This window comes from Gopherus flavomarginatus, chromosome 8, assembly GCF_025201925.1.
Source record: "Gopherus flavomarginatus isolate rGopFla2 chromosome 8, rGopFla2.mat.asm, whole genome shotgun sequence".
Lineage (NCBI taxonomy): Eukaryota > Metazoa > Chordata > Testudines > Testudinidae > Gopherus > Gopherus flavomarginatus.
The window spans coordinates 624,694-637,935 of NC_066624.1; the positions used below are offsets into that span (position 1 = coordinate 624,694).

General features: G+C 55.6%; 1 protein-coding gene across 13 annotated transcripts in view; it reads right to left on the minus strand.

The window, feature by feature from the left end:
• The window catches only part of NLGN3 (neuroligin 3), a 109,375-nt gene that overhangs the window by 3,057 nt on the left and 93,076 nt on the right, over nt 1-13,242 (minus strand). For all 13 annotated transcript variants that reach the window (XR_007775880.1, XR_007775879.1, XR_007775881.1 and 10 more), the window contains one exon: nt 3,124-3,913. Coding sequence is in view for 10 of the 13 variants with exons in the window: in XM_050964905.1 (XP_050820862.1) it covers nt 3,124-3,913 (790 nt within the window). In the remaining 3 variants the exon portion in view is untranslated. The remainder of the gene's footprint in view (nt 1-3,123; nt 3,914-13,242) is intronic.

The window sequence follows — 13,242 nt, forward strand, 5'->3', positions numbered from 1 at the left end:
ACAGAGGGACTGCACACGTGCACATGGGGTGGGAGCACAGACCCCCTGTGGTGAACTGGGAATGTTCTTAATGTTTTCTCTGAATACTGTGTGGGTGCCTCAGTTTCCCCTATGCAGTTCTTAAGTATTTAGGTGTTGGGATAAGGGTGTGTGATTGCTGCAGAGCAAAGGGCCAGTGCACCTAAATGCCTGGCACTCTGTCTCCTAGCAACTGATGGCCTGGGCCCCTCCCCTGCAAGGTGCCAACTGAAGGTGTTGGAGACAAAGAGATCAGGTGACCTCCTGGCCCGGGAAAGGAGCTGAGCAGAGAGGAGGGGCTGGAAGGGGTGGTTAGTCTGGAGCTGGCTGAGGGCAGACGTGGGGGTCTGGCTCACTGCCTCCCAGAATGGACCCGGCCGAGGAGTCCGGTTCGCTGTATCTACAAGCTCTGTTTTAGACTGTGTTCCTGTCATCGAATAAACCTCTGTTTTACTGGCTGGCTGAGAGTCATGTCTGACTGCCAAGTGTGGGTACAGGACCCTGTGGTTTCCCCAGGACCCCGCTGGGGCGGGCTCGCTGTGGGAAGCGCACGGAGGGGCAGAGGATGCTGAATGCTCCAAGGAGAGACCCAGGAGGTGAAGCCGTGTGAGCTTCTTGCCCTGAACAAGTCTGCTCCAAGGGAGAGGAGGCTCCCCAAAGTCCTGACTGGCTTTGTGGGGAGCAGTTCCAGAGCATCACCTGGGGACTCCGTGACAGCCCCTTCCTCTGGAAAGGTACACACACACACACACACACGTGCGGGGAGGGAGGCTGCATGCACACACACAGGGGGAGGGTGCATGCAGGCACGCACACACACATGCGGAGAGGGAGAGTGTGTGTGCACACACAAACACACAGAGGGACTGCACACGTGCACATGGGGAGGCAGCACAGACCCCCTTCCTCTGGAAAGGTGCATGCACACACACACGTGCAGGGAGGGAGGGCGCACGCACACACACACACACGGGGAGGGAGGGCACACAGACACACGTGCGGGGAGGGAGGGTGCATGTGCACACACACGTGCAGGGAGGGAGGGCACAGACACACACGTGGGGAAGGAGGGCACACACACACATACACACGCACACATGCACAGGGAAATGTGTGACTGGATGCCTCGTGCAGTCACATCCTAACCACTGTAATAATCTTCACACAAAATATGCCTTACGAGGTATCACTTGAGAACTAGTAACTCACTGGTCAATAATAGCACGGTGCCATGTGTGCAGCACGTGTGTATGTCCAGTTAGGAACATAAGACGAAATGACGACTGAAGTGTGTTTACCAGACAAGTCTGGGGAGGGGCTGAGCCTGTTTGTCAAAGACAAAGGACAGGTGTCAGCGTTGACTAGCCATCACCAGTCAGGTGGCCATTCTTTGGCAGCAAGGGGGTGTATCTGTCAGTCCTCACAGTGGGAAGGAACTTTATCTTGGGAAACCCTCAGGAAAACACATTTCAAAGGGCAACTGGGCTAGAAAAGTGCAGGGCTAAAACACCCCAGGGATTTGCTCTCTCACTCTCACTCTCGACAGTGGTTTTCAACCTGTGGGCTGCAGCTCTTTGGGGGTCTGCACACTCTGGCAAAGTTTCCAAAGGGGCCCACACCTGCATTTTAAATTTGTTATGGGCCTGCAAATGAAAAGAGGTTGGGAAGCACTGCCTGAAGCGGGCAAAGGAACCAGGTTTGGGCTTTGGCAGGGACTGTGACATGAACATTTAGTCAGCCCTGTTGCTGGGAGCATGTGGTAGGGATCTGACCTTGAGCTCATTAAGTCTCAGTTACTGGAAGCTGTTTTAGCTTTATTTCTCTCGTAGCCACTTCTCATGTTACTGCCTTACCCCTGTGTTCTGCCTTCCAGTCCGGCTCTCTGTACTTCAACAAACAGGTTGGTGTTTTTGAGCAGACCTACTCCGGTGCTGTGCTGACACCGAACGCCAGTTAAAGTAACAACCCGTTGTGCACTGACCCCTTACAGGGGCAATGGAGCTCTAGTATCGAAGCACCGGGGAAAGAACTGGACAGTGCAGAAGACATGTTTTGGGGGAAAATTCAGGACTGGCCATGTGTCAGGGTCACCCTGCAGGTAGCAGCCAAGGCTGTGACAGGCAGTGTGGCTGGTGGGATGAGTGCTGCTGGACCAGGGCTCTAGCTACACACAGCCACTCAGGGTGTGCCCTGCATGCTGGTGGCTGGAGAGGGAGAGGGAGCTGTAACAGCAAAGCATGCTGAGATCCCCAGTTTATGGGGCAGATGGTGACACAACCCTTATTAGTCTGGATTGCAGCCCAGGGTATGACTGTGCAAACACACACACACACACGGAAGGTGTGCAGACACACTCTCCTGCCACACTAATACAAAACCGCAGTAAGGCACATGCACACACGCATGGGAGGTGCACGTGGACACACATACAGGGAGAGTGCACGCACACACAAAGGGAGGGCATGCACACATGCCCACCCCCCAGGAAGGAGGTGTGCACCCACCCATGTGCAAGGATGCATGTATGCACACACACATAGGTCCACAGAGATGACCACAACCCCCTCCACTCACAGGAAGGATGCACATACACACATATGGGGAGGGCATGCACTCACACACACAGGGAGGTGGGCACACACAGACTCACACAGAGGGAGGCAGGCAGGCACACACAGACACAGAGGGAGGTGGGGGCACACACAAACACACACAGGCAGGCACACACACACAGGGAGGTGCATGCACACAAACATATACACAAGGAGGCATGCACGCACACATGTGCAGACACACAGCGAGGCACGTGCACACACACACAGGAAGGTTGGCGCACACATGCACACACACACACACAGGAAGGCTGGCGCACACACACACACAGGGAGGTGTGCATACAGAGGGAGGAGCATGCACACACACATGGGTGCATACACACACAGGGAGGCAGGTGGACACACACAGAGGGAAGCATGCATACACACTGAGGCACATGCACACAAACACAGGGAGGCGGGTACACACATACAGGGAGGGGAACAGACACACAGACACCCCACACACAGACCCCACACACAGGCCCAGGGAGGGCAGAGCATCCCTCACCCTGTCTTGGCGAAGTTGGTCCAGTATGTCATCACCACGGCACTGAGCATAACGTCATTCTTGGAGAAGTTGCAAGGGAAGAGATCAGTGGGGCCAATCATGGGGATCCCGAAGACGTAAGGCACCTCGTCTCCATGGGCCGCGTCAGACCATGCAGGTTTCATGAGGCTCTGGCAGTGGTGGTAGAAGGCGTAGAAATAGGTTGGGGAGCCGTAGCGGGCATGCAGGTCAGCCGTCACCACTGATGGCTCCACCCACTGGTGGTCAGTGAACAGGGCCACCAAGGTTTTGCGACGTGTCTCGGGGTTGTCCCTGTCCGCCCAGTCTGTGTACATGAACTTGATGGTCTCCCGCAAGGTGTCCTTCCCCTCTGGGTAGCCATACAGGTTATCCACAAAGTTGGAGACAGAGTAGTCAAAGTCACTGCCCGAGACACCATCTTCAGGATCCACCACGCCCTCCACGAACTTCAGCCCCTCACCCTGGTTCACCCCCAGCATGATGTCGTAGTTCAGGAACTCGCCTTGCTCCATCAGGATCTCAGGGTCATCCGGGATGACATCTCCATCGATGACGGGCCCGAAGGCCACGTGGTAGCGGGCTGGCTGGATATCTTGCTCCACCAGCTCCTTGGGACTCTTCTGTCGCAGACAATCCACCATGTCCACAGTGTCCAGCACGTTGCAGCCCACCTTGTCGGCCAGCAGGCTGGTATACTTCACAGGCTGGTAGTTGACTGCCCAGCTGGAGAGAGCAGAGCCACTCTGGATGATGGCTCTTTGGAAGAGACCTGCAGGCAAAGAAGAGCATTAATGGCAGCTCATGGCAGGGGCACTCTAGGCACAGCACCAGCTCCTCTGTCTAGGAGCCCCCAAACACACACACATCCCACATAGGGGGATACAAGCAGGGGCTCTGGCTTCAGGAGAGGCCCTTGCTGCAGGACTGGACCTGGGGCATGGGGGGGCATGGGACATGGGACATTGCCGGCAGGCCTCTTCCTGCTGTCCTCCCCTTAGGGCAGGCAAGAGTGAGATGTGAGACTAATGTATAGGCATCTAAAGGATCTCTAATGCAGAGCCCCATAGGCAACTTGCCTCAGGGCTGCAGCTAATGCAGCATCCCCCAGGTCCCAACAATCACAGGAACGTCTCAAAAGTCTAACTCATAGGATTGGTCTGTCTGCCGCCGGGGCCTGAGATAATTACAGCGCTGGCTGCCAGTGATTCTGGTGCCAGGCCCACTGCACTAGGTGCTGTAAAACACAGGCAGCGTCTCCTCTGCAACAGGCTGAGTTTGTACAAGCAGCTAAGAGAGTAACTCACTGCAGAGGGGAAACATGCACCTGACCAATTCCCCTGTAGCACAGCCAGACAAGCTGAAGCAGGGGCCAGCTCCCTAGGGGCTGGACACAGACACACGTTACACTGTCTCAGCCGGCGTTTGTTAGCATTTCCTTCAAAGCAGCGAGAGTACAGAGTTGCAGATATGCAAGGTACAGTGGGACCATGCCTGTGTCCTGCAGCAGCAGCATACTCCGTGCCATACAACTGGGGCCTGGCCCCACGGAGCCTACAGGCAAAGCAGAAAACAGAGCAGCTATGCCCCAGAAGTGCTGGAGTCCAGCAGCCTCCCGCCCGCCTCTTGAAGAGAGCTGGTGATGGCACCACAGAATCCCTCAGCTGTCCCAGCTCCTCTGCCCTGGCACGACCCTTCAGAGTGTTGGTAGCTAGCAGAGCTACGCCTGTGCTAGGGCAGCTTAACCCTGCGCGTCCCATTCAGCTGCTCCCTCTGGGTACACCACTCTCCCCACCCTTCGAGACATACTTCCTGCCCAGCTGGGCCCAGCTCTCTGCCAATGCAGGCCTCGCAGGGCACAAAGGAGGCCTTTCTGCTGGAGGGAACACAGAAGGGAGTGGACTCTTGCCCTGGAAAGCAGGGCTACAAAGGCCCAGGCCCTGGCCCAGGCAGAGGAATTCATGGCCAGACTCCAGCTCTGCATCAACAGAACTTGTGCTCAGAATACAAAGGACTCCCAGGAAATGGAGCCCGCGGGGGCTGAGATGGGACGCGATGGGGCTTGGAGTGCACACCCTGGGGCTCTCTGCTCCCCAGCCTGCTCAGGCCACAAGAGCCCTGGGGGAGTGGAGAGCTCAGCCCCTGGGGAGCCTGGCCCAAAGGAGATCTAGCTGTGTCCCAGGTGCAGACCGTGCTGCCAACCCAGCTTTGTCCTGGCACCTGCCAGCAGCACAAGGGCTACAGGACTAAGGTAACATGGCAGCTTCCTGACACCCGTCCTGCCAAATACCATTTATTTCCCTGGGCCAGTATACCTTCTGGGTGGCACCAGGGAACTGTCCCAGCCCAGCTTCTCTGCCAGGGGTTCCTACTGGGAGCAGCAGGAGGGAGCAGGGCTGGCTGGACTATGGGGAGGGGGCTTTAGACACCAGGATTCCCACACAGGATTTGCCCAGGGGCCCCGCTTGCTCAGGCTCCTGGTCTTGACCTTTTCCATAGCAGGCCTGCCCTCGTCTAGCTAGGACCTAGCCAGCACGCCCTCCATTGAGCACAAAGGGAAGGGTGAAGGGGTTGTGATCCCCTGACACGTGTTCCCTAGCTCCAGTGCAGAAGCCCTTCTGTAGCCAGTTCTGGAGGAAGCTGTTTCCCAGCCCCAGCCAGGCTGAGCTCTGGCTGAGGCTGGAAGGTACCAGGTCCATGTCACCCATCCAGAAGCAAGGGTATCTGTAAAGTGACTGTGACCATCCTCACCCACGCAACCCCCAATCTTCATCTTGCTCTCTGCTGCTCCAGCAGCCCCACTGAGTCTCTTGCAAGCTCCTGATCGTGATGTGCTCAGAGAATAGATTTGTTTTTCTCTCTATTTGTGCTTCACAACCCCCTACCGCCTACAGACAGATTTTTGTGCCAATATAATGGTGCTGGGGAGTGATTTAACAACATACTTCTACCAGCATGCTCTCAGGGTGGATCAGTTAGCCAGCTTGCAAACGTGCCACAGGCAGCTCATCCCCTGCCCACCCAGGAACAGCTATCCCAGGACAAGGCGAGTGGCTGTACTGCTTATGCTGGACAGATGCAGTGTAGGCACCTTTGTGTGCAGATAAGCCCGTAGCCTTCTAATTTCCACCATTCCTCTGCCATTGTTTATGCTCCTTCCTCTTGGCTCTGTCAGGGCTGCATTTCCTGATTTGCCTTTTTGCCAGACCAGGTTCTCTCTTGCCTTCCTGCGTTCTTGCCTGGGCAAGATTCACCTGTTGCTGCAACAGCCTCCTGGCTGTGGAAACACTTTCCTGGCTAACGCTGAGGATTTTAATGTGTTTTCTGACGTGCTCCCTCCTGGTTGGAAATGCCCCACTATTCGGCCAGTGCACAAGGGCAACCCTGCCCTAAGGATCCTGAACTGCCTTATATGGAATGCTACCAATTTCTCCATTCCTGCTATGCCTTCCCCTGCATGGAGAGGGGTGTGGTCTCCAGCTGGGGCAGGTGAGATGGCTACACTGCAATCCCAACTGCCATTGCAGCAGAGGTAACAATCACAGCGAAGATGCAATCCCAGGCTCTGTAGCACCTGCACCTTCGCTGCTCTGTTTAGCCGTGTTAGCGCGCTGCCCGGGCTGCAGTCACACTTCAGCTGCAGTCCCCCCCATGAGACCAAATTTACAAGAAAAATAGTCTAAATGTCCCTTAGGCGAACAGAGGTGTCTCTGAGACCAGAGATGGCTCCCCTCCGCTACACACCAAGCCCCTCCCCCACCCTCAGCCACATTAATGAACCACAATCGCTGTGGCCTACCGTTAGCTGAATGGGAACTCAGTGTGCAGTCCAGGGTATTTTGCCACCCTCCCCAAGGCTCACAAGCACACACAGCATTCTGGCACAGCAATTTACACTATGGGAGCAGATCTCAACAGGTTCCAAGAGCCTGGGCAGTGAGAACTCACTGAGCAGGGCATGCTGGGCTAGTGCCCAGCTCAGCAGACACTGCCGATGGCAGGAGCTTCCCAGTGGCAAACAGGAATAGGTTTTGTTGGAATTATTTTGGGTATTTTAAATTACAGAAGAAAAGTCTGAATAAATGGAGACAAGGGTGTCCAGAGCCTCAGAGCAAGGGACTGTTTTCCAGGACTCTTAACCACATCCCATGGAATAGGGTTTGGCTTTCCCCACTCATGGCATCTGCAGGGGCACACCGTGCTATCTGGCTAGTGCACAAGAACCAGGGAAAGTGAGCAGCTGGCTTTCAGGGTCCACGCGCAGAGTGGGCAGGGGGGCCGGAACCGGAACCATCACTTCTGGGATTAGCTTTGCACAACAAACACATGTACTAGCGTTTGGGGAGCAATGGCACATGTGGGCACTAGGATTGATTTGGTTGAGCGTCTGACCCTCTAGTTCTTTGCAGGGCAGGGACTGTTTACTGCTTCAGATGAATTGGCATCAGAAGTTGAATCCTGTTTTCTGTACATCAATGGGCAGGGGAACCACCCTGTCAGTACTGGAGCCCCTGGGCACACAGGAGGTTGGTTCGTGGGTTGCCAGGGGACTGTGCCAGTCAGTGCTACTGGCTGTTCACTCCCATAAAGCTGAAGCGGTGGGCTTGTGCTGTTGAATGTTTTCAGCCGTACTTCTCTGGAGGGCTGGTGCAAACTCATGGTTTCTTTATAGCTTAGAGGTCCACAGAGCTTCCCCTTGTAAAGTCAGCTTGAGGCCCCCAGGGGATTGTATTTGGAGGGCCAGGGATGTCTGATTTAGGATACCTTCAATTACTGCCTTGGTAAGAACAAGGGGGTTGGGGTTTCTCGAGACATGTGGACAGTCACTGTCACTATATCTCAGCAGTAACTGTGCTTTTCCTTGGCAGGAGGGCATCAGCGGCTGGAGCCCAGGGAACCGTAGGAGAGGAGAATTTACATTGTTGAAGACAAAATGAAACCATCCCAGCAGCATGTGGGCAGTGCCCGCCAGTCCATCCATCTTGTGCATTGGCTGGGCCCTGGCAAGCTGCTGCACTTTAAACACTATTGAAAATGATACAGCCTAGCTCTGCTGCTCAGAGCTTTGAAACTGTCACGCTGAGTGCCGTGGTTAGGGTGACCTAGCCCCCCTGTGGAGACGTGGCTAGGTTGACAGAAGGGTTTTTCCATCACCTGGCGGTGGGTTACCTGCACTGACAGACCCCCTGCCCCCCCGGCGCTACAGTGGCACGCTTGCAGTACGGTGGTTGTGCCCCTGCAGTATAGGCAGAGCCTAGTTCTGAACTCTCAGGCTGTTGTGTCCAGGGGCCATGCTGAGCTCATGTGTCACAGGGAGTTTCCAGGAGGTGTAACCCTCACGTGGATGATGGCATTACCACCTCAGCAGACTGCAGGCTCTTTATCTTAGAAGTGGGGGGTCATTCCAGGGGAGCTCTCAGGTCCCTGACGGATGTGTACAGTGCAGAGGATAGGGTGTTTTACTCCTCTGTGTGCATGGCTGCCTGGGATGGCAGCTGTCTATTTTCTCAGCCACTCTTGTTTGCGGCAGCTTTAAGGTTCTGGTTGCCAGATGGGGTTGGGAGTGGTTTTAAAATCTATGCAGCAGCAATTACCCTCCTGCTTGTTAATGAGTGTCTGTTGGATAAAGACAGTGCTGGTGGTTTGTTTCCTGGCTAGGAATCCACTTTGATTTCAATGTATTACACTGGGGGGTGCTTTCCCCAGGGCAGCCTGGTACAGCGCATGTCCCTCTGCCTCTGCCTTTCACAATACTGGGAGAGGATGCACTAATTGGTGATTCATTAACAGCTCTTGATCACTTATCTTATTAAAGTAAAACCTAGGAAGCCTACACCCACCTGATCTCTGCAGCTCTGAAGCCCATCCCCACATGGCCCCTCCTCTCCCCCCACCCTCCTGTCATGTCTTGCCCTAGAATTAGTGCAGTGCCCAGCTTAAAGGGGCCCTGATCATAAATACCAAGAATAATGGCAGCAGGCACGCCAGTACTCCACAGCCAGCATGGTTCCTCGGGGCACCTCTTACACGGTACTGGGCACTGCACCCCCATACCCCAGCCCCACAGCAGCTGCCATAGCTAAGACAACAGAGGCCTTGGGTCCTATCCTGTATGAGTGATGGCCTGACCCCATGACCACGAGGGGGCAGGGTCCCAGAGCCCAGGCTCCAGCCCAAGCCCAATCACCTACACTGCAATGTTTAGCCCCAGGAGCCAGGCCAAGCCACCTATCTTTTACTCCAGTGCAGACTGTCCCCTCAGAGCCCAGGGCTGCCTGGGGCAGGTGGGGCTGCTGCAGGGGGAGAGGAAAGGCAGGGCTATGAGCGGAACCCTGCTCTGTGGTCTCTCAGACAGTTGCTTCCCCTTTGGGGCTCTCTCCCCTCTTCCATGCTTGGCTTGTAGTCTGAATACCAAGCAAAGAAAATGACCTTCAGTAACCCCAGCCGCTGCTGTGGTTTCCATCCCTCCTGTGGCCCCTGATTCCCTGCTCCGATGGATTGGCGTGTGGCAGGGACAGGGGCAGGCGCTGGCAGAACGCCATATCCGGGGCAGAGAGCTGGCGCCTGCAGTACAGGGCCAATGAACGAGGCAGCCCCCTGCCATCTTTCTCCAGGTAAACAACTCCCTTCCCCCAGCACTGCGGCCGGTGCTGGCACACTGGGCGTGTGCAGGCTCTGAGAAGCCCAGGGGAATGAATGGGCAGGAGCGGCTGGGCACCATCTGGGCAGACGAGCAGAGAATCAGCATCCCAAGGAGGTGTAATTGTTTGGCTAGGAAAAAAAACTGAGGCTCTGCAGCGGTGGATCTGCCCAGCCAGAAATGATCTCTGCAAAGAGCGCGACCCCCGCCCGTCACAGCCCGACACCAGCCTGCCTCTGCAGCATTCCTGCAACGGAGAGAGCCAGCCTGCACGCTGCTGAGTGTGTGCGTGCACACATGCACGTGCACACTCACACACACAGGCTCCTCACCCTCCTGAGGTGCAGAGAAAACCATTCCCCCTCCCATTGGCATTCACCAGCTCCAGAGAAATCCATATCCTGCACACACATTACACACACCTGCTCCTACAGGCGTGTGCACATGCACTAGGAACACGCACCTGCTCCTACAGGAGTGTGCATATGCACTAGGAACACACACATGCTCCTACAGGCAGATTTTCACCAATATCTACACACTGACACCCGACTACATGCACACAGACTCCTGCAGGATGGCACACAACACACCCACTCTCTACACCAGTGGCTCTCAACCTTCCCAGACTTCTGTGCCCCTTTCAGGAGTCGGATCTGTCTTGCGTACCCCAAGTTTCACCTCAGTTACAAACTACCTGCTTACAAAATCAGACTTAAGAATACAATGGTGTCACAGCACAGTATTACTGGAAAATTGCTGAATTTCTCATTTTTACCATTAATTATAAAATTCATCAATTGGAATATAAATCTTACTTATTTTTCAGTGTACAGTATATAGAGCAGTACAAACAAGTCATTGTCTGTATGAAATTTTAGTTTGTACTGATTTCGCTACTGCTTTTTATGTCACCTGTTGTACAAATAGGCAAATATCTAGATGAGCTGATGCACCCCTGGCAGAGCTCTGTGTACCCCCAGGTGTACATGTACCCCTGGTTGAGAACCCCTGCTCTCCACAAACCTGCACCTCCACAGATGTTGCACACATGCAGAGACAGTTACGTACATGCACACACTTCTGGGAATACACCTGAACAGGCCTGCTGCCTGCGTACACCCAGGATGCAAACCCCACCCCCACTCAAACACACCCTGCCGGCATCCAGAGGAGGAAGAAGTAGCTTGTCCATGTGGTAGCTCCAGCAGGGAGAGCCTAGGGTTTTCCCTAACCAGCTCACACACAGGGACACTGAAGCTGCCTTGCCCATGCTAGGAGTCCCGGTGCCTGGGCGAAGGCGCCAACCCCACCATCTGTCCTTGTGCAGACAAGGCTTTTGGCTAGTAACTGCTTCAGGTGCCATAAGACATAATGTCCATCTGCAGCCTTGTGGAGCAGGGCTGAGCAGAGCCAGGCCGCTGCCTGCCACCGCCTTTCCAGAGGTGCGCGCCCAGTTAGAGCCTGCTCTTGAGGACGGCTGCACAAGGAAAGAACTGGAGAAAGCCAGATCAAGCCCTAGGGACACACACCAGGAGGCAGCGCTCACTTGTACAGTAAGGGGCGCAGGGCACACACCTCTCGAGAAGAGGGGTTGTCAGTGGAAACCAAGGCCCATCCCAAAGAGGAGCGCTTCCCAGACATGACAGCCCATAGCATGAGGTGCCACGTCCCACGTGGGGACTGTGCCAGGGCAGCAGGGAGCATGCAGGCTCTGGCCTTCACCTCATTTTGAACCCAGGCCCCTTTGGACAAGCTCATAGGAGGAGTGCAGGGCTGCTCCAGCAGCAGAGCTTCGAGAAAGTCTGCAGAGAACTTCGCTTCGTGGACCTGCAAATTTCCTAAACAACAATGGACCTGAGGCCAGCAAACATGGCAGCCATGCCCACGTCACACCTGCCTCCAGGTGACCTAACAGCTCATGTCTCTAAGCAGGGGAGTGAGACACACAGCCAGGCAGCTGCTGGACAGGGTACAGCTCAGCCACAGTACCAGCATTGCATGCAGGCTGGACGGGAAAAGGGCCTTCATGTTCATAGATAAACCTCTTCCACCCCAGCTTGTGCAGAAGGGTGTGCGGGTGGGAGGGTCAATGTCCACAGCACCACCATATGCATCCTTTGGGAAGCCAGCCACCAGAGCCTGAAGCCAGCACGTTTCACCAGGGCCACAACCATATCCCACCAAATGGAGCCCTTTCAACAGGGGGCTTCAAAGCCTGGTGACTAGGCCCTGGGCAGAGGCTGGGTCCCCTGCCCTGCGTGCACGGAGAGCTCACAGATGTGCCAACACATGATGAAGGAAGATGCCTGAGCCAGCAGCCTCTCACCACCCCATCTGAGCTGCTCAACTGAACACCCTCCACATCCATCCTTGTCCCCCTCCACCCACTGGGTAGGAACCCACCTTCCCAATCTACTCAGCCAGACCCTCCCTCCTCAGAGAGGTGTCACCCCACAGAAAACTCAGACCCAAGCAGCTCTGTGCGCAGCCAATGCCTGAAAGGCAAAGGAGGTTCAGCACTCAGCTCAGAGAGTGGCCCAAGCTCTGTCTCGGTGCAAGGCTCTCCGGGACGAGGGAGGAGGTGACAGAGCCCAGAAGACAATTGTACTCACCCGGTGGCAGTCCGGGTTTTCAGCGGCATTTCAGCGGCAGGGAGCCCTTCAGTCACTCCATGTCTTCAGCAGCACTGAAGTGCCCCCTGCCACCGCCGAAGACCTGGACCGCCACCGGGCCAGGGCTCATGGGACCCCTGCGGGGCCTGGGACAAATTGCTCCACTTGTCCCCCCCTCTGGGCAGCCCTAAATCTCCTCCTAGGCATGAAGGAATCTGACCCTGCTAACACATCGTGAAACTGACTGGGTGAGCCAGGGGCTTTCCTGCCTTTGCTGCAGCTGGGCTGACAAACCTGCCGCACATCCAGTGCTAAAGGGCCACCCTTTGGCAGTGCTGGTTCTAGGGGCCAGCCTGGCTCTCCGAATCCCCACACTGTGAGCTCATGAACATCTCTCCTGTAGATCCCAGGGGGCTGCGTAGAGCAAGGACATGCACTGCTCCCACGTGGAGGAGAGGGCACAATGTGGCAAGATGTGAGCGCTGGCCTGCACTCTCCAGTGGCTTTGTGCCCTGTCTCTCTGCGCCTTCCTTTCCTTATGCTAAACGGATCCCATGGCCCATTATTCTAGAAGGACCCATCTGTCTAGGGTCCATCAGAGGCAGATAGCTGCTGAGCTTCCTCCACTAGCAGATCCTCAGGGTGGGACCCCAGTGCCTGGGGAGCCAAATCAGCGGGTGGCACTGAGCACCCGCGACTGGAGCTCGACCGTGAAAAGAACTCGGCACCTAGTTCTTTGAGAATCTACCCTTCACCTGTACCCATATGTGCAGGCCTGCTCCTGCCCGTCCCGAGGGCTGGCTGGCACTGCCCTCTCACCCACCTTCACCCCCATCACACACACCC